The following is a 21,285-nucleotide window of genomic DNA, read 5'->3' as shown; positions in this document are numbered from 1 at the left end:
AATTGTTTGTATCATTTTTTTGAAAGTAGGTTGCTCATATTTGTGATTAAAATTATTGAGATGAGGGAGCTTGTTATTCTTGTATCTTTAGAAAAGAGAGAGCCTTTCAAAAGCAATCTTCTTGAGAGTATTCATGCCAAAATTTGTTTGATTTGCCCATAAGAAGCGCTTTTCTTTGCTTCTACACACTGCCTAGAGTGTTTTTAAAGCTCTGATATCACTGTTGTCTTCCCAATATCTTCTCAAAACTTTCAACACAACTTCAATTTATTAAATCAAAATCAATTCATCAAAATAATTGATTGAATAAACACAACATACAAAGAGAGCAACATAAACAAGAATCAAAACACGACTGCATATTGGGTACCAATCATCCCTCTCAATGAATATGGTTGAGTATTTGCCTTATGCATCTTTGTTCATCTCATGGAGCATAAACTATAATAAGAAAATGAATGAAATATAGTATAGCATGAGCTACACAGTTAAGAGAGTGTATGTCATGATTAACAAAGAAAATTAGCACAAAAGGGGGCAAACATATATCTTCTACAACTATTCTCTAATGAAGATTTTGATGGCTTTGGTTGCTTGGAAAGGGGGCTAAACCGATAGATCACCTAGTGAGAATGCATTCATCGTTGTTGTGGAGGGTCAACGAGATGATTCTTGCTTAAAAAGTGTGGTGCACGTGAAGATGCAATTTCAAAATTCATTTTCTTTCTTAATCCTTGCATGCACCCAAAATAGAAATGGTTTCTTTTCACTTAAACTCTTAGAATAGTAGGTAAGAGAAGTTATATTTACATTTCTTCTTTTGAATTATTTTTAAGAATAAAACATAAGCAAAATTGATAAAATATCCAAAAGTAGTAATACTGATAACACATTTATATGGGCCATTGATTTTATTTTTTTGAGATTCTTTTGTGTCAGCTATGTATTCTATTTCACCCTCCATTCTTCTCTCTCTCTCTCTCTCTCTCTCTCTCTCTCTCTCTCTCTCTCTCTCCCCCCCCCCTCTCTCTCTCTTCTTGCAAATGCCGTGTGCACATATATTCATCCTCACTTGGCCATTTTTTCTAAGTACGCTTTCATTCATACATATTCATGTTTAGCACTAGCTGTTGAGTACCTAATGATGTGCAATCCAACTCATGGCTTAAACTACATGCTAGGTCGCACTGAGAACTCCTTCCCTGTGTTATTGCTTCTGCACTTTGATATATATTGAAATTGTTTTATCGATGGAAAAGTGTAGAATTTATAATTCTTGCATTTACCCCTGATGAGGGAGATCTTTCACTTGATATCAAAGAATCCAATTATAGGGATAGCCTAAATCCTGATACTAGTCGGGCTAGTTATGCATCATGCATGTATTCATGAATAATGTTTGGAAAAGAATACTATATTCATGAGCACTGATGAGTGACATTGATTGGTGATATACTTGTTTTGTTGTCTTTTTATGCAAGTTTTTACTAGAATTGATTTATAAAGAATTGATTGGAGTAATATATAATTCTATTAAGGAACTTTGATTACTTGTTTTGTAGTTAGCAATGACTCTTAATGTACAAGAATCTAATGCTTACTTTTAGATTCAACAAAAATTAACTATGAAAGGAGAGAGTTTTTCTTTAAGAAGGAGATAACAAGGAGACAGGATATGTCGAGCTGATTTCTTTACACAAATAAACATTAAAAGCACTTTAACCATGCATATAATTCAAAAATAATAACCAATTAAAATTGACAACTCGATGAAGACGGGATTTTCTTGGAGCCAACCCCCCCTCCAAAAGGACTTGTATTATAATCCTCTCAAAAAAGGGATTTGTTATAATACATGTTTGTGCTCCTGTGGAGCCTTGCTTGAATCAACAAGATGACGTCTTCAAATTCCATGGTATAGCCCTCCTGCCTAAACCCTGAACACCCCAACGGGGAGAAAGAAACTGCTAGGAAAGAGGAAGATGAATGCGGAGATAAGTACTTTTCAAGCAAGAGAATTGATATTCCATGTACATTTCCTCATGGGCAAGCTCTTAGCATAGCTTAGTAATGGAATAGTAGAGATGGAGAAAAAATAACTTTCATTGGCTTGAATGTTCATCCACAGCCAAGAGCTTGAGCATAGAGTCCGTCCCTAGAGCTCCCATGAGAGAGAGAGAGAGAGAGAGAGAGAGAGAGAGAGAGAGAGAGAGAGAGAGAGAGAGAGAGAGAGAGATTGCTTTTCCAATCTTGGGCACTTGAGAGAGAGTGTGAGAGGAGCAAGAGCTTCAAAGATGCAACAACCCCTCTCTTATATTGTTACGCAAGTGTGCAACTAGGCTTGAATTAGAATGCTTCACACTTGACCAATGAGGTGGGAACACCTCCAAAGGCAAGTCAAGCATGCTCCAACACTTTTCCCTCTTGCATTGCATGCTAGAACGTGCTCCCCCCCCCCTCCCCCCTTCTTCTTGGGACTCATTATGGCATGTGGAGACATCACACTTACTCACACACACTTGTTTAAGTTCACACACAACAAGCATGTGCTACCTTGGACATGTGGCCTAGTCAAGCTTAGTAAACAAAGACTAGAGTAAACTTACCAAATGAGGAAGGGATGATCTAACCTTAGTCTTTAGCTTTTCTCTTTTATTTAATAAACACCATAAACTTACCTTTTGATTAATTAGCTCGGGTGCAAGACCTTTGCACAAACCTTGAAGGCTTATAAAGCTGACTCCGGGCTACAACCTACGTGCTAAATTAGGATAAACTTTGGTAAAAATAAAACTCACCCTTTGGGCTTTAAAACTTCCACCTCTTGTTCAAAACCTTAGCACAATGCTTTGGAGGTGACGCCAAGCTCCTCCAAAAACTTGCTAAATCTAGAGTTGCTAAATTTAGATATTTTATGGCAAGTTAGAATTTCACCCTAAGGCTTCGTAGATTTCAAACTTGAGTCTAAAGAGTTTTTCTAATGACTTGAGCTTAGCATATCACTTTCTATCTTTAGATTCCTATAATTGCTCTCGATCATCTCCTTTTATCATGTACCTTTGATCAAGGCTGTCTGGGATACAATTATCATTCCTTGACCTGGACCTATGAGTGAGATACCTAGTTAGCAATTACCCTTGATCTTTTATGGACTTTGGTCTAGGGGATATGTATTACTAAGTGGTGATGAGCACTAAAATACTTAGGATTGTTGCAGTAGCTAAGAAAGTTGAGGTACTTGGAACCATTATAGGGGAGGAAAGACTAGAGGATAATTATAAATCCAAGTGTCTTACAAGAGGTCTCATAGAATTCCCAGTGAAGAGAGTAAAAAGAATATTCAAAGAACTAGCTCCGCGACATGCATAATGATGTGAACCCCCATAAAAATTAAATTTTGATGAATAAAGAGTGTACGCTCAATTTTGTTATTCATGTGTACTAAGTCCTCTCTCTCTTTTTTTGTGTTTAGAAGGACCTCCTTAATCGTCTAGATGACCTTCCATGTCATTTCACAAGGAATTTTTTTTTTCATCTATGTTGTTGGATTCAATGTTTGTTGAGGAGTTGAAGTGGTTCAAACTTTAAGAGGAACTCGAGATTACCTTGTTTCAAACTCCTAAATAGCATGGGAATTATATGTTAATGCCCAACTTGAACATCAAACTCAGATACCTGATAGGTACATGACTGATCCATAGCTTTGGGTTAAGGAAAGAGGATGAGATCTAAGATTGATCTAGGTGCAAAGATATGTTCTTTATGTCAACCTTTGATCAACTTTAAAGTACCTAATCAAAACATCATTCTTGTTAAGAAGGCCCTTATGCTCAGCCAAAGAGCAATTAAAATTGATCCTAATATGTGCCTCAAGACTGGTTTAGCAAGATTTATGGCCCTATCAATATATGCAATCTCCAAAATTTTATTATTATCTTTGATGATGATGAGAAACATAGGTTGTTTGGGATTTCGTCCAAGCATTTCCAATGGTGATGAATCCAAGCAGTTACTTCTATATGGAATATGTAAATGACGTGTGAATTGCATTTATTCATTACCACCTATGGATACTTCTCGTGGAGAGAATGGTAGAAGGGAGGAAGATGTGAGCCTAAGTGCCCATCTAGAAGTTTTGAACTTTGAAACTCGGGATGTACGTAGATACAAGGGTAGGGCTTCCACCATTGATTGGTTTATTATACCTTTATGTATTTATAAACCTCTTCCATAATAAGTGTATAATCTTTCTTGCCATTTACAATTGGAAAAAAATTGATTTACAACTGCTTTGTGGGATATGGGGGAATATTCTTTCGTGATTGATCATTGAAGAGTACCTTCGGATGGGAGTATAAGTCCAACATCTCATCTTGATTAGGTGGGATGCAATAGAGAAGAAGAGGTTGTTGTCCAACACTTTCAGGTCGTGGCACCATTATGCCGCAGGGAAGCTCGGGTTCACACCGCCCGAACACAAGGCAGCACTTATCAAGAGTATTGAATGAGTCTAGCCAAAGATGGGTAAGGAAATTATACTCATAAATAGGATACTATATATCTATGCACACAAGATTCTCTTGAGACCAACGATGAAAATGATGCACCTTCCAAGTCTTTCTAACATCGTCTAATCTATCAATCGGCAAACGCTAACAAGGCCCATTTACCTAAGCTCACAAATTTCCTAAAACTAGCTATACATCCACTACGACATTATAAAAGTTTATAAGTAAGTTGAAGTTCTTACTAACACTATGAAATTATGATTGTATGCCATTTTCTTTAAGCATACTTTGTCCTGCAACTATGTTGCTTATCACCTTGAAAATACTCAATAGATTGATAATGATTATTTTCACTCAATCACTCATATATATGTTCGTATTTGACACTTTCAACTAATAAAAATGATCAACTTTTGCATTAAAAATGTTAAGAATTGGTAAATTTAAATTTTGATTCCTAAATGCCATTGAAATGCCATCATTCACACTCACCTTATGATAATTTGGATTTTCTTTCATTACAATTCTTGTTTCTCAAAGTAATTAACTTCTGTCTCTTATGCAATGCACCGATCTTTATGAGGGGAATATGCAAAAATTCTCAAATTTTATTAGTTGCTTCAATATATTTTGAGATATAAATAGAAAATTGACCAACCAATTATGCAAAAATTCCATTTCGTTCTTGACCTTTGGAGTCACGTCTTGCCTCCAATCCCACTTTCTTGTAGCCAATTTCTTGATACTGGTTACTTTCTCTCTCTATAAATTTCCCATTCTCTCTTTCTAGACACATGCTCACACTAACATGCATACACTACCTATAAACTAGTCACAAAATCATAAGAATCTAGATCTCCTATCAATAATGCAATGCAAAACACTTCGATTTTCCAGTCTTGGACTATTTCTAGTTTTCATGTTTCTCTCTTCTCCTTTCTTACTCTTTCTCTCTCTAAAAACACACGTATACATACATGGATCAAATAAGCATTTGGACACATTCATGCTCCCAATCACTCATTATGATGCTCACACAGAGTCTACTACTCTCTAAATGGCTTAATTCTTTGTTTTTCTCTCTTTAAAACTCCTATGGCAACATACATTACACACAAGTAGAAATGAAACCCACTAATACATACACATGCATGGAAGCATCGATTTGAACCCACACACACACACTAAAAGTGAATCCACATATACACTAATTGGAATCTTCTCTCTCTATAAGATTAATGCTTTACCTTGATATTCAGGAGAACCACCAATGAGGATATCTATAGTCCTCAACAGTGCAAATGGAGCAAGTGTCAGATGCAATGCTCTACTAGATAAACAAGTGAAGTGTATATGGTTTTTGATTGCATTCAAATGATACTCAAGATTACTACATGCAAATAGGATAGCAAAGGAATGTAAGGTATTGCTACAAGTCAAGGAGAAATGGTTGCTACTCTTAGCATCCAAAAACATGAAGAGCAGGCAAAGCTTGAAGTAAAGCCTTCAAAAGAAATGCCTGCAGATGTCATTCTAGGTTGTCAATGGTTAGACCTACGAGTATAGAAGTACTACACAGGTAATAGACAGAAATGGGTACCAAAACCAAAGATTACAGCGGCATATGAAGTGCAATTGAGACCCTCCTCGAGTAGAAGGCCAACTAGGTATCAACCTTGACACTATTCTAGGATACCTAAGAAGAGGTTATACAAAAGGACAACACCGAATGCTGCTAAATTCTACTAGCACTCAAGAGGTTATAGAACAAAGATGGATTCCAAAGAATCTTCCTCTTACACAAGGACTCTACACAGGCTATACGAAGATTTGGCTACTAGTCAACCAATGACCAACTACACGTACAAACAAGCTACATGAAAATCTAAAGAGCTCAGCAAGACCTTACGCTAGAAAAAGTCATCAAAGAAGCTACAAAGGTAATAGAAGGATTTGGATTCCCAAATCTTCCAATGCTCCTAGTCAAAGGTCAAATGTCGACATCCAACATAGGCTAACAACAATATCAAAGGCTCCTTACAACATGCATAACTGGAGAATTGAATGGATAATGGAGTCTTCACAATCAAAGAAGGACAACCCAATCAACAAAGCTACAGATTCAAAGCTGATAGAACATGTATGGAAAAAGAAACCTTCAATGACAACTGGGTCCTTCAATAATCCACTTGTTGAGGATTCAAGCTTACTTTTACCAGAAGATATGTTTGTGGTAAGCACAAGAATGTAAAAGTCAAGTCGCCATGGTGCAAAAGACACTCTTTGGCATAGTCAGATTTGGACCGCTAAGCTGTGAAATGAGCAAAGCGTTAGTTCCAAAGCTTCAAGACTGATTAAACTTTGTGCTAAGAGTTGTAGTAATTAGGCTTATGCTCAAGTTGGAAGAGTTGAGCATATTTAAGTCGTGTTGTTCATACTGGATGAGATGAGCATAAGAGTCAAAGTCTATTAACTTAATCACGGTGGAGTGATGTAGAGTCCAACACTCATGCACGATGCACGATAAGATGAGAGCTTATATCCTCGACATTGAAAACCCTTCCTATAGGGGTGCCAGCTTGTAAATCCATGTCATATGCTTTTATAGCTATGCCTTCTTTTTGAAGAGCCTCTCAAAAATACTTTTTGCACATCATATTGTTTTTCATGCATTGTTGTGTATGCATATAGAATGTCCCATCATTGGACATATGCATAAGACACTCTTTTTTGCTTCCACCTATGCAACTTGAGTGGACTACAACATGCAAACCAACTTTCCATCATGCTACCCTTATATTTGTTGCCATCTTATTTTCCCCATATCCATCAACAAATAATCCCTTCAACACTTTATTAATATTTCCCATGCGAATAAGTACTCCAATAATGTGCGTATCCCAAAGGCACTTTTTTTCCATTGGGTTTTTTCTCTTTGGTCATCCAAGTATTAGACCTAATTTAGATCCTCACTTATCTACTTCTCTTGTACATACTCGTAATAATAAAGAGCAAACCTTGTTATCATGTTGCTACAATGGACAATGCGACATCATCTCTCACATCGGAGACAAGTTTGGACACTTGAGATGCTATAGCGGAATGAACCTCATCAACACATTTATCGACAAAGGGAGATAATACAACCCATCGACAACCAATCAATTACAACCTTCCAGCTTCCACAATATACTACTTTTTAGTGCCCAAGGACGGGTACTATCAAAACTCCAATGCTAACACCATCTCTAATGCCAATGCAGAAAACTCCGCCTCCGAGCAATGTGTTCGAGAAAATAGTTTCTGGGGAGACTTTATAAGAGCAAAAAGTATATTCCCACTGCAAGATTACACCGTGGTAGCCCTCAAACACACCTTGGCACTCTCTCGTTGATGTCAAAGAGCGTTTCTATATGTCGAAACAAAATGTAGGAGTGTCGATACAAAAAATACTTCCAAATGTGGTGTTGATACCGTATGATGATTGTCGGAGGTAGTAGTCGATGGTGAGGACACGAGGGATGTCGAAGATCAACAAGATGCAAGGAGGTCGATTGTCAAAATATTGAATCGATGTCGTAAGTTGAGAAATGCCGAGAGCCGAATCCGATGTCAAAAATGCCGACTGAAAACTACCTTCTAATGTGCTGCTCAAATGGAGATTTTGAGTAAAGAATCTATTTTAAGAAGGGGTAAAACCCTAGGACTCCTAATGTGAATACTACCTATATGATGAGGAAGCTACATAAACGATCGAAATCGAAACTGAAATTGTGCGAGCGCGATGCGTGTGATGTGGATGAGAATTTCATCTCTCTCTCTCTCTCTCTCTCTCTCTCACACACACACACACACACACACACACACACACACACACACACACACACACGCGCGCGCGCTTTGAGCTCTGATACCATGTGTGTGTGTATGCGGAGCATGCGTGCGATGAGTGCGGGAAGGAGAAGACACACAACACGTGATGGAGTGCAGGATGAGAAGAGGCCTCATCCACTCCTTATTGTTTTATGTTCATGATGCATCACTAGACCCTACAATGAGTGAGGTTATCTTACAACACCAATGTATAACGACTTGGGAAAATAGGCTTGTGCTTTCTACATTACACTAGCCACATTGCCTCTAGTTATAGAAGCATGTTCTCATATGAGAAAGACGACCATGCTCACCTATATGTCCTTTAGCCTATAGTCCTTTTGTGTATGCACACTATGCCCATTGCAAGCTCGAGAGTCTGAGCAACATCATAGTCTACTTGAGTGCTTAGCTTTCGGTCACTATGGAGCTTGCTTTCCTCAAATTTTCAATTCGGACCACTTCGTACATGCCTTTCTCTCCGACCATTATGTGGACTCTCAATTGCCGCCGTCATTGATTAGCATAGAACATGCAACATGTTTCATTTTGGTCCCATAAATCATATGTGACGTTCGATTTCTTCAGTTGTCACTCCTCTCTCTCTCTCTCTCCTTCCTATAAATTTTTCTCAAGGAAAAATCAAAAGTGAAACAAAGCCCGACTAAGTGAGAGACAGAGCGTAGACCCGGGTGGGTCATGGAGTGAGTAATCTTGCAGGCAAATTACTTCTATTTCCCTGAATTATCGCAGAATCCGCCCCATGGAACGTACTGTTGAATGCACTAGTTGAAACGAGACCCACTTCAGAAGACGCCAGATCTGTCTCTACAGAAAATAATCATTGAGCTAGCAGAGTCACAAATTGGTTGTCTTGCCCAATCAGCTCCTACGTCTTTTTCAATTAACTTTGATTCAATCCGGTGTGGGTTGCGCTTGAGATAACATTCCGAGGGTTTTCTGCATATTTTATCTTTCCTATGGCGAGGCAGAGATCATCAGGTGGCTGCCTTCGCTACATGCATCCTTCTTACCTCCTGAAACGGCCCCGTCAGCTTGCTTTTACAGTGATCCTTTTTGTCTTCTTGACTCTTGCATTCTGGGACCGGCAGACCATCATTCGAGATTACCAGGTATGCTGTCCCAGAAGACTCTGTAATTTTTCTACCAATGATAACTCATTAGTTTCCTGCTGGCGAGTTTTGCTAACAGCATGGTTTTCATCACCAAAGATGTCCTTCTGTGCATTAGGCTGTCTCACTTATAACTTCCATTTTAGTTCTGTATGTTTACACACGTGTCCAGTCTGAATTTCATTATGTAGCTAGCCCAAATTTGAATGCTCGTGGTTATGCTATGAACAATTGGGATATAATTAGAAGTGACATCCAGAGATTTTATGCCTTGGCTCAATGAGGTGGATGCCATTATTCCTTTTAAAAGAGGCAAAGTATTTATGATTTAAACACAAAGATGTCACTTTGAATACCGAGCTAAGTATGATCTTTGCAGATAATCGTCATAATGGAAGACTATTGAGTTGCTAGATTGTTGGACTTACGAAATAGAATGTTGGAATTGTTCGCAGATGGTTGGCGAAGTTTCTTGAATTGTGCAATTTGTCTTAACATAGGTTAGGCAAGAATCTGAAATCGATGAATTGTTGTGACGAATGTTGGGGATGATCAACAAATAATCTTTGCAAATTCAATATGGACCTTGGAAGATGTTGTAATGTTAGAGATGGTATAACAATCTGCAAAATTGCATGGCTACTTTTGACGTTGCAATGTACATATTTTTATGGTGGTATCGATTCTTTCAGTTCCTTCTTGACATTCGAAGGTTTGGTAGCTGATAAATTTTTTGGATTAGGGTTCTTGGCATAGGGTTAGGGTTGTTGAGATGGTGGCTGTAGTCAAGGAATCCCTTTGGCAGCACCAGTCAAGTGTTTTCTAGGCAACTAGAGTTCCTGCCTTAGTTGTGTGGCACTCTCTTTCCAGAATCAGCCACCATCACTCTTTCTACTGTTGCTTTTTGCTGGATAACTGAGTTTTGGCCGAGGGCTGACTTTGTTGTTGGTCTTGTTTGCTGCTTGTGTGTGTGCGTGTGTGGGTCTTGCTTTTTGCTAGCTTTCTCTTTGTGTGTGTGTGTGTGTTACTATATTCGTTGTAGACGAATGGTTGGCCACTAAGTTTAAGTGGTAGTGCTAGGAAGGAGCTTATAGATGCTTTGGATGAGGCAGAGCAACCCTGTCACAAAGTGATGATGTGGCAACCTCTGTGACAACGTAGCGACCTGACCTAACAGAAGAAAAATTGGCCCAAGTGATGACGTGGCAGTCAGCGGAATTTTTGCCGCGAAATCCACCAAAAATTATGGATGTTGATGTGGCATCCATGCGGAGATGATGTGGCTTGCTTTTTGGCCTCTGAGACTTTGGGTGCCAGGTTTTTGCAGCTGTTGTTTTTGGGCCTAGAGCCTTTTTAATTGATGTCGTGGGAGCACTCTAGGCTCATACCAACCTGCGGCTCCGCCTTGTCACAGTTATCTTCAGCCTTGCCTTGTTTGCTTTTGCCTGCAACCCATGCTGTTTTCTGCTTTGTATTCAACACAGCTGGCTGTTGCTCCCTGCCACCTCATATTGTGTTCAAACACCCGGTGTACTTGGTTGTGTTGACGGCATCATCTGTGTAATATAGAGGAAACCATTTGGAGGGACTTCCGAGTCGTGCTTCCGCTGGGCTTGTAGTGAACCCTGCAAGCACGGGGCCTACGTCGAGTCGCCTCTGTTGGAATTCTTGCAAGTGCAAAAGTTGCTCAACCTAGCGAATCTCTAAGGCCACAATCACAACACAAGATGTAGCAAGTTTGTTCATTAAGCACTGGTATCCCCTTTGTGGTTTGCCAAATTCGATTGTGTCAAATAGAGTTTACATCACATTTTTGACAAGCAATCTTTGAAAATTTTGGCACTAAGTTGAGTTTATCTTCATTTCATCCACAGTCCGATGGTCAAACTGAGATTTACAATCAGTTAGCCTTCGATGTCCTAAAGTCATATGTGTATGATCAACAGTCTCACTCAGTTAGTACAAGCAATTTTGAATGACTTCTATTCTAGTACCATTTGTAGAACTTTATATGAGGCAGCATTTGGCCGTCCTTTCCAGTCTTTGTTGACTAGATTGGTCAACTGATGCCAATGCTGAGAGCCAGTCCTTGGACGAGATTACTGAGATTGTGAAGCTTCGGCTAAGTGAGGCTTAGGAATCTTATTCACGGTAGGCTGACAAGCATCGTAAGGAGGTTACTATCAAGGAAGGGGATTGGGTGTATCTTAGAATCATGAAACGTCTTAAGTATGTAGGAAAGAAGTGTCCAAAGTTGTCTTTTAGGATGTATGATCCATTTCGAGTCTTCAAAAAAATAAATGATGTGTCTATGAAATTGAGGCCGCTTAACTCATGGTCATTGCACAACGTTTTCCATGTTACTTGGTTGAAATTGTTTCAGAGAGATCCCCCAAAGGAGATTTTTGAAGAGTAAGAACCCTAGATTGTAGACGAAGCCGAAGTCATTGAGCTGGAGCAGATTTTGTTTCATCGTTTTCGCTGTGGCTCAAAGAAACAAGCACTCCAGTACTTTTTGAAGTTCAAGGATCGTGGAACCAACGAGGCAGTGCGGGTCGACAAAGATTTCTTCACGGATTACTTATAGTTGTTGGCGGACTGCAAGGAAGCCATGTAGCTCAATACCAGTACCTCACCATAAAAAGGGAGTTTCTAAAAGGCAAAGTGACTTCCGAGTCTCATCTTATATCCTCTGTTTTGTATCAGTGTTTTCTCAAACATGTTTAGATTACGATTGATATCATTTAAGGTCTCCCTGGGAGAATAGATGAGACTGTGATTGCTTAAAACACTGGCGTTGTGGGTTAAATTATGGTTTTATGATTAAAACGTATTGTTTTTTATGTGTGTAGAAGCTCAAGCTGGTTAGAAATTTACGCAGCTGTAATGAAGCTGTTAAACTTTGAATATTGAAAATCCTAGCTTGACGTTTTTTTAAATTTTCTTCCTGGTTTATTTATCTGATGAGAAATTGGTCTCTACAGGAGGAGATAACAAAGTTGAACGAGCTCAATGAAAAACTATCGCATCAGGCATGCTGCCCTTTGCTACTAAGTAAACTCAAACGATGTTGATTGCTTCCAATGGCTATGATTTAAATAACAAACATTGAAGCTTTATTAACTAGAGATATTAGGATCTAGCCAGTTTATCAATCTTTCCACCTGTCTGTAAGGTAAGCTGAAGATAGACTAACTAGCCCTCACGTTTCCTTACAGTTACAAGACTTCAGTAAGTTGTTGAATGTCGAGGGTCAGGATTCAGTACACATGCAAGGTGAACATTTCAGTGATAATGATGCCATTGCTCGAGAACGTAGAGACAAAGTTAAGGCTGCCATGATTCATGCATGGAGTTCCTACGAGAAATATGCATGGGGTATGGATGAGCTTCTGGTATGAATTGCTGACGGTTATTTCAAAATCGTTCTATGTTGAGTGAGGCTGCTGTTTGGAAGTGCCCTTTTGATAAATTTTTGTGGACTCATGAAAATCTAACAATTTTGTTTGATTCAGCCTCAATCACGAAGAGGTTCAAATGACTTTGGTGGACTTGGGGCCACCATTGTGGATTCTTTGGACACACTCTACATAATGGGTTTAAATGACGAGTTTCATAAGGCAAAAGAGTACGTTCAGCCTTCTATTTTTAAATGTGGATCTTGGTACTAGGGCAATGCCATAGCATAGGAATTGGTAAAATTCAACACAAATCCTGGAAATTTCTAGCATTTCAATCCCTTGTTTGTGTGTCTTTATGGAATGACAAAAGCAAACTAAGACATTTCTGGTGCCGTCTGTGAGAGTGACAAAGCAGTGGTGCCTAAAATTTGGTTAAATGGATTCATAATCGATTCTAGTGCAAAAAGTATTTTGTATGCATGCCCTTTTTAGTCGTGAATGTGCGTGTTGCAGATGGGTTGCCGCCAACATGACTTTTGACAAGTATTATGATGCTAGCGTGTTCGAAACAACCATAAGGTGAGAACTCTTGTTACTATATGATCCCATGGCTTCTTGTTGTGCAACTGTTTGTTCTTTGACAGTCAAATAAACTTGTGTGTTTTGGATGACGTTTGCCTCCTTGGAGAAGTTGGGTCATTTATTGAGTTTATCGCCTTTGACACAGTGTACAAGTCGCATGTTTCTGTAGTCACAGGGAACAACTGACGCATGGTTCTACAAACAGGAGATGCCATCACTGGGGCCATAAAAAACATGTCCTGAGCTTAGGAGAACAATATTGACAGTCTCTCACTATCCCCTTCTGAGTGATTGGGAACTGAATGCTTTGAAAAATATAGCCTTTATTTGCAAATGCAGGCTTCAAGCCCCCCTTCGCCATTCTCGCTTCCCCTATCTGTTCTAGTTTGTGTGTGTGGAGTCATTCCCGCTGCTTGAAGTAGGGGGCTTAACTTCCAAGCCTCCGCAAGTTCAAGACTGCCAGGGGCATTGTATATACACTTTGATTGGCTAGTTTCATCCAGTGGTTGCACTTTAACTGGATGTGGATGTGGAGTTGATGGCTTCATCTCTGTTGCTGCTTGAAGTTGTCTTTTAGTAGAACCCCAGTCTTGGAGTTTTTACATCACTCAATCTTTGAGTGTTTTGGGAGAAACATGCTTGGTGTCAAAAACCTGCTGTGCTATGTTTGTGTTTGAGCCTGCTTGATTTGCAAAGGTGAACTTGGCAAAACTAAATATCATCAATGGAATCTAGAACACAGTATAATATCGGGCTTCTGTGGCTGAGAGGAAGGTTTGGACATCCCATTGGGCGTATTATGTATAACTATTGAAAAGTGCTCTAAATAACATGTATAGCATAATGTTGTGGGTGGAAATTTTTAAAGGCGTCTACATAATAATAACATGTAATGTGCAGCGGAAGTGAATGATGGTGTATGCTCAGGATGAGTGATCAGTGCGTGCGCAAGGTTAGAGAGCCCCCCTTAACTTAATGAGAGATTGTGCAATGGACCAAAACAAAAGAGAATGGAAAACTGAGAGAGAGAGAGAGAGAGAGAGAGAGAGAGAGAGAGAGAGGATCAACACCAGATGGGGTTCCGAACCCCCCTTCAAGGCCCCCCCTCTCTATTGCTAATTTGCTAGAGAGGTATTTGCTTTAGATTGCACAAAGTGTGGTACAATGCTTCTAAATGCTGAGATGCTTGACGACGACGACGACGGGACGACGACAATGCTTGCGGTTGAGGCTGCGACTGTGAGGCTAATGGCCTGAAATCTGAAAACGCTAGTGATGCTTGATGACTGGAATCTCTAGTCTTAGACTGAAATGTGTACTTGTTGTAACGACGACGAACATCAGTGACGATGGCGACGACGAAGCTTGGAAAATGTGCTTGTGCAGCGAGGCTATGGCTGAATGCAAAAATGTTGGGGATCTGCTCAGTGCTGACGATGGGGCTGAGATCGACCACGAGGGTGGGGCTTAATGCTGATGCAAAAACGCTGATGCATAGGCTGAGAAAACACTGACGTGGTTAGCACACCAGGTGCTTGGTACTGCTGGTACTTGAGAGGCTCTTCATTGCTCCTCCGGCTAACTGTGGTGACCCAAGGGTTGCATTTATAGGTGCTAATGACTGGGTCGGGCAGCCTCCAATGAACCCCCTGATTTGGGAAATGCCTATAAGAGGTGGTTCATGCGCGGTGGGATTCCATGCGGTGAAAATGCCTATGCTTGGTGCTAGGTACTGATGCTAATACTAATGGATTGTGCAATCAGAGGGCATGCAGCTACCCAAGTGCCTGGACATGCACGTCCTCCGTACCTAGGCTGACCTAAACCCTAGAAATAGGAGTTACAACTTGTCCACATGCACATAGGGTTAGATGTGCATGTGACATAATAAACCATGAAAAACATGTCCATCATTAAAATAAATGGAATATATCCCTACTATTGTTTGGCTTAAGGGCATTAGAATCTTTACATGTACCTTATAGCCACAAGGTCAAATGTACTCGCACAACCCATGTTAAAAGAAGATTGGAAGGAAGGTCATTGTAGGTGATGATTGTCCTCTTTAGTCTCCTTAGCATTGTCATGATGGCTGTGCATTGTGGTACTTCTCTGTTTAGGATGAGCAGTACTGTAGCATCTTGAATTGGTTGTGTCACCATGCATCATTTATCATCTTCAATCAAGCAGCTGCTCAATTTTCAAAAAATTATGGGTGATAAGTCTGGTGTCCATTTGTGCTTCGCAGTACTAAGCTTGTACTCAATCATACTTTTTGGCTCTTTTATGTGCTGATCAATTTGCGTAATTCTTTGTTTGGTTGTGATAGGGTACTTGGAGGTCTTCTCAGTGCGTACGATCTTTCTGAAGACAGTATGTTTCTTGACAAAGCCAAGGAACTTGCGGATAGATTACTGCCTGCATGGAATACACCAACAGGGATACCATATACAACCATCAACCTGCATTCTGGCCATGCAAACAATCCAGGATGGACTGGAGTATGTAGATTAGACTTTTTTGGCATATTTGTGGTATAAAGATCTGTGCGGTTTTGAATGAAACTGTCTTTTGTCAGGGTTCAAGTGTACTGGCAGATTTAGGGACTGAACAAGTGGAGTTGATCGGTCTTTCACAACGGACAGGGAATCCTGTTTACATGGAAAAGGTAAGAGAGGAGCTTCAGTTTCAGTCATATTGATTGTTCAAGCAAGGGCAATGGTATGTGTCAGGCCAGAGACAGCTTCTCAAATCCTTGAATCCAACGTCGTGCTTCTTGTGTCCTGTTTTTTAAAGTCCTTAAACCAATATAATTTTTTTTTAGCCTTTGTTTAGGCTGAAAAAGTGATCAACAAGCTGAGGGAGGTGTTTCCTACTGATGGATTGCTACCCATGTACATTAGTCCAGACACCGGGAAGCCAACTACTTCAAAAGTCACTTTTGGTGCCATGGGAGATAGGTAAAGCATTTATTGAAATCTTTTTCTTGGTTTATTGTAACTTGTGCTTGCACGCTGCACATATTGAAATCCTTGATTCCTGTAAGTTGCACATTCCTTTTTTCTCATTGATTTGAAAAAGCTAGCAAATGTTGACAAGTCTAGTGATGATGGTATTGCAGTTTTTTTGAATACTTACTAAAAGTCTGGATACTGGGCAACAAAACTGAGACTGTTAAGCATTACAGGTAATCATGCTCAAAAAGCACTTGATATTTCCTCTGTGGCAAAATGCCTTTATCTTAGTTGTTTTGTAATCAAACAGAGAGATGTGGGAACAATCAATGGAGGGCCTCCTGTCGCTGACAAAAAAGTCCAGTCCTTCTAATTACTTATACATTGCTGAGCGTGCTCACACTCTTATAGACAAGGTATGATAAAAGAAGATGCCATATACAATGAAATTTGTGCGGTCAGAAGTGAACGTACAGGCTTAAGGGTCGTGATGCTTGTATCCTGTGCAAAATTCAGTCTTTCATTTTTGCAGATGGACGAGCTTGCTTGTTTTGCACCAGGAATGTTGGCACTTGGGTCTATGGATGCTACTGCCGAGAAGGCCTCGGTGTACTTGGACACTGCAAAAGAGGTTTCTGCTACACCTCGGCCCTGTCTGCCATCTTCTTTTTTATTTAAAAGGATTCTCTCTCTCTCTCTCTCTCTCTCTCTCTCTCTCTCTCTCTCTCTCTCTAAAAGTGGGGCCTGTGACCCTTTGCTTTACATAAAAGTCAAGCTGCCAAAGGTCCATACACAAGAAATATGGGAAAAACCCTGAAAGATATTCAATGAGATCATGGAAAGAAATACCCATACAAGCACATGATACATCAAAGGATAGGATACTCACCATGAAGTGGTAAAGAAGCTCTCTGCCTGTAAGAATCGTACACAAATCTGGCAAAAGCTCCATCCGTCTCTAGCGGTGAAGTGAAACCACAAAATTCAGTGCTAGCTACCTGAATGATATGAAATATCCATTGTAAGAAACCTCCCAAGTCCTAGAGCAGCTCATGGAAACCAAGGGACTGTAAAACCGATGTGCTATGCATCCAACATCGTCCGTATCCATTCCATCCTTTTTGGATGTGGTACCCCAAAATAAGATGCCAAGGGAATGTACCAAGATGCACATTTCTCTAACCAAACCAACTTCCCCAAAGCATCATTAAAGTGTCTCTGAAACAAATCTATAAACTGCCTAATATCCATATAATAGCTGGCCTCAACGATCGTGTCCACCTGTAGGATATCATAGACAATGTAATCACTTCCGGGGGGATTGGGGGATTGGACGGAAACACAAAAAAACACTACAATCTGCAAAATTTTGCAACACTTTCACTTCAAACAACTTGAATAATTGAGAGAGAGAGAGAGAGAGAGAGAGAGAGAGAGAGAGAGAGAGAGAGAGAGAGAGAGAGAGAGAGAGAGAGAAATGAAATGTTATTTTAACGTCTTCAAAAGGCCATAGTGACCTATGAGACCCGAAAGTTACTAAGTAGTGGATCTGATACAAAGTCAGAGTAACAAAATAACCTAACAATAGTACAAAACAAAGATATATACTATGGGGTCCTAAGTCGGTCGATGTGAGCCAAGCAAAAAACTAAGCCAAAAATGGGCGGCTTGTTGGGATAGTTGAATCACAAGAGATCTAGCATCGGTCGTTGGCGAATCTCATCAATTTCCTCCATGGTTAGTAGTCTGACCGGGCGTTGTGCATGCCTGGCCAGCGTGCTCCGAATTTTTTGTCGTAGCCTCCGTCGATGCTGTGTAGTTCTTCGCAGTCGCGGGCGCCTGGATTTCCCCAGTTCAATCGCTCCGTCAATCAGTGTGCCTCTGGTGTGAGACGAGGGGGAGCTCTGCCGTGGGAGTGGCTCTTGCGGTTGTCCCGTGTCTACGCTGAAGAAGTCTGTGATCCGTCTTTGAGACTGGCTAGCCTCGCCATTCATCAGGCTATCTTTGTGTTTGCATAGCTCGAGCAAGAACGAACCCCAGACATCTTTGATCTTCGTATCTCATGACTCTTGAGAGTGGTCCAAAACCCTCTCTGAACAAGCAATGGAAGCGGCCTCGTATCTCGTAGTAGACGGGGCAGCGGCATGTATAGTGTAGCTCTGTCTCAGGTTCCATGTTACACAAGGGGCATGTCCTGTCCTCTGCTGGTACTCCGCTGTATCTCCCAGTTTCAATCCGCAACTGGTGAGAGGATGTGCGTAACTGGCCAATAGCACATCGTATCCCATGAGACAAGTGGGTATCCATGTATCTGAGTCTCACCACAAAACCATCTTCCGTAAGCTGGAGAAGGTGGTCTTTGTAAAAAGCCATCTTCGTGCCCAATTCCTGTGCTGGTTGTATCCATGTCCTCCTGGTGTCTAGCTGGGTCAGGTCTTGGCCGATGAGCTTGGTGATCTCTGACTGTGTAAGAGTGAGAGATGGTGCATCCAATGAGTAATGGAATGGTGGCAGCCTGTCTATGCTGAACCCATGTGCTTGAAACCATGATGTCATCTCCCCATACCAGCATGTTGTATCTCCTTGTATGGCTAACTGTCGAGAGGATTGAAGTGCTATGCGAGCATATCTATTTCTAGGAAGTTCCCATGTGCGGTTTATGAAGGAGACTGATCTGGTGAGCGCCTCCACCACTAGTGGGGGGGCCGCTAGCTCTGCTCGGATAATGGCTCGTGGTACTGATGCCTTGGCTCTAATATGAGAGAGAGAGAGAGAGAGAGAGAGAGAGAGAGAGAGAGAGAGAGAGAGAGAGTCCACGAAAGACATAGAGAGGATTGAAGTGCTATGCGAGCATATCTATTTCTAGAAAGTTCCCATGTGCGGTTTATGAAGGAGACTGATCTGGTGAGCGCCTCCACCACTAGTGGGGGGGCCGCTAGCTCTGCTCGGATAATGGCTCGTGGTATTGATGCCTTGGCGAGAGAGAGAGAGAGAGAGAGAGAGAGAGAGAGAGAGAGAGAGAGAGAGAGAGAGAGAGAGAGAGAGAGAGAGAGAGAGAGAGAGAGAGAGAGAGAGAGAGAGAGAGAGAGAGAGAGAGAGAGAGAGAGAGAGAGAGAGAGAGAGAGAGAGAGAGAGAGAGAGAGAGAGTGGCGGAGTTCCACTCCTAGATAGCACTGGCGCGCGCGCGCGAGAGAGAGAGAGAGAGAGAGAGAGAGAGAGAGAGAGAGAGAGAGAGAGAGAGAGAGAGAGAGAGAGAGAGAGAGAGAGAGAGAATGAAATGAAATGAAATGTTATATTAATGTCTTCAAAAGGCCATAATGACCTATGAGACCCGAAAGTTACAAAGTGGTGGATCTGATACAAAGTCAGAGTAACAAAATAACCTAACAACAGTACAAAACAAAGATATATACTATGGGGTCCTAAGTTGATCGATGTGAACCAAGCAAAAGACCAAGCAAAAAATGGGCGGCTTGTTGGGATAGCTGAATCACAAGAGATCTAGCATCGGTCGTTGGCGAATCTCATCAATTTCCTCCATGGTTAGTAGTCTGACCGGGCGTCGTGCATGCGTGGCCAGCGTGCTCCGAATTTTTTGTCGTAGCCTCCGTCGATGCTGTGTAGTTCTTCGTAGTCGCGGGCGCCTGGATTTCCCCAGTTCAATCGCTCCGTCAATCAGTGTGCCTGTGGTATGAGACGAGGGGGAGCTCTGCTGTGGGAGTGGCTCTTGCGGCTGTCCCCTGTCTGCTCTGAAGAAGTCTGTGATCCGTCTTTGAGACTGGCTAGCCTCGCCATTCATCAGGCTATCTGTGTGTCTGCGCAGCTCGAGCAAGAACAAACCCTGACATCTCTGATCTTCGTATCCCATGACTCTTGAGAGTGGTCCAAAACCTTCTCTGAACAAGCAATGGAAGCGGCCTTGTATCTCGTAGTAGACGGGGCAGCGACATGTATAGTGTAGCTCTGTCTCAGGTTCCATGTTACACAAGGGGCATGTCCTGTCCTCTGTTGGTACTCCGCTGTATCTCCCCGTCTCAATCCGCAACTGGTGAGAAGATGTGCGTAACTGGCCAATAGCAAATCGTATCCCATGAGACAAGTGGGTATCCATGTATCTGAGTCTCGCCACAAAACCATCTTCCGTAAGTTGGAGAAGGTGGTCTTTGTAAAAAGCCATCTTCGTGCCCAATTCCTGTGCTGGTTGTATCCATGTCCTTCTGGTGTCTAGCTGGGTCCGGTCTTGGCGTATGAGCTTGGTGATCTCTGACTGTGTAAGGGTGAGAGATGGTGCATTCAATGAGTAATGGAATGGTGGCAGCCGGTCTATGCTGAACCCATGTGCCTGAAACCATGATGTCATCTCCCCATACCAGCATGTTGTATCTCCTTGTATGGCTAACTGTCGAGAGGCTTCAAGTGTTATGCGAGGATATCTGTCTCTAGGAAGTGCTCATGTGCGGTTTATGAAGGAGACTGATCTGGTGAGCGCCTCCACCACAAGTGGGGGGGCCGCTAGCTCTACTCGGATAATGGCCCGTGGTACTGATGCCTTGGCTCTAATGAGCCGCGAGATCATAGAGACGAGAGGTTTCTCCATGTTCCCCCATCCGTCTGAGCGACCCGTCCTCCCGTGGTGATTCAGTGAAGGTCCCCATATCTCAGTTCCATAGAGCAATGCTGAAGCCACCAAGGTGTCAAAGAGCCAGAGCTTCGTCCGGGGCTCCTGAAACTGAACCTGCGAACACATCCTCTCCAATCTACCCAATGCTGCGTGGGCTCTAGTAAGTCTGGTTTCTGCTGCTCTTCTGAGTGAGAATGTAGGTCAGCTAAAAAC

At 41.4% G+C, this 21,285-nt stretch overlaps 1 protein-coding gene across 2 annotated transcripts in view; it reads left to right on the top strand.

Moving 5' to 3' along the window:
* Positions 1–9,062: 9,062 nt before the first annotated feature.
* Positions 9,063–21,285, top strand: part of MNS1 (alpha-mannosidase 1) — a 54,621-nt gene continuing 42,398 nt past the window's right edge. Inside the window, exons 1-11 of one of the 2 annotated variants that reach the window (XM_086530196.1) lie at positions 9,063–9,514; positions 12,499–12,546; positions 12,733–12,909; positions 13,030–13,142; positions 13,429–13,494; positions 15,827–15,998; positions 16,076–16,165; positions 16,333–16,457; positions 16,619–16,684; positions 16,762–16,867; positions 16,984–17,082. In XM_086530196.1, the coding sequence (XP_086386322.1) occupies positions 9,362–9,514; positions 12,499–12,546; positions 12,733–12,909; positions 13,030–13,142; positions 13,429–13,494; positions 15,827–15,998; positions 16,076–16,165; positions 16,333–16,457; positions 16,619–16,684; positions 16,762–16,867; positions 16,984–17,082 (1,215 nt within the window). In that variant the 5' untranslated portion in view covers positions 9,063–9,361. Of the gene's footprint in view, positions 9,515–11,935; positions 12,174–12,498; positions 12,547–12,732; positions 12,910–13,029; positions 13,143–13,428; positions 13,495–15,826; positions 15,999–16,075; positions 16,166–16,332; positions 16,458–16,618; positions 16,685–16,761; positions 16,868–16,983; positions 17,083–21,285 lie in introns of those variants that run through there. The other variant, XM_086530197.1, reaches the window with a different exon arrangement.

Source organism: Adiantum capillus-veneris, chromosome 15 (genome assembly GCF_014529385.1).
Source record: "Adiantum capillus-veneris isolate H3 chromosome 15, ASM1452938v2, whole genome shotgun sequence".
NCBI lineage: Eukaryota > Viridiplantae > Streptophyta > Polypodiopsida > Polypodiales > Pteridaceae > Adiantum > Adiantum capillus-veneris.
Note: the sequence above shows the minus strand (reverse complement) of the source record. Positions and strands in the feature narration are given on the sequence as shown.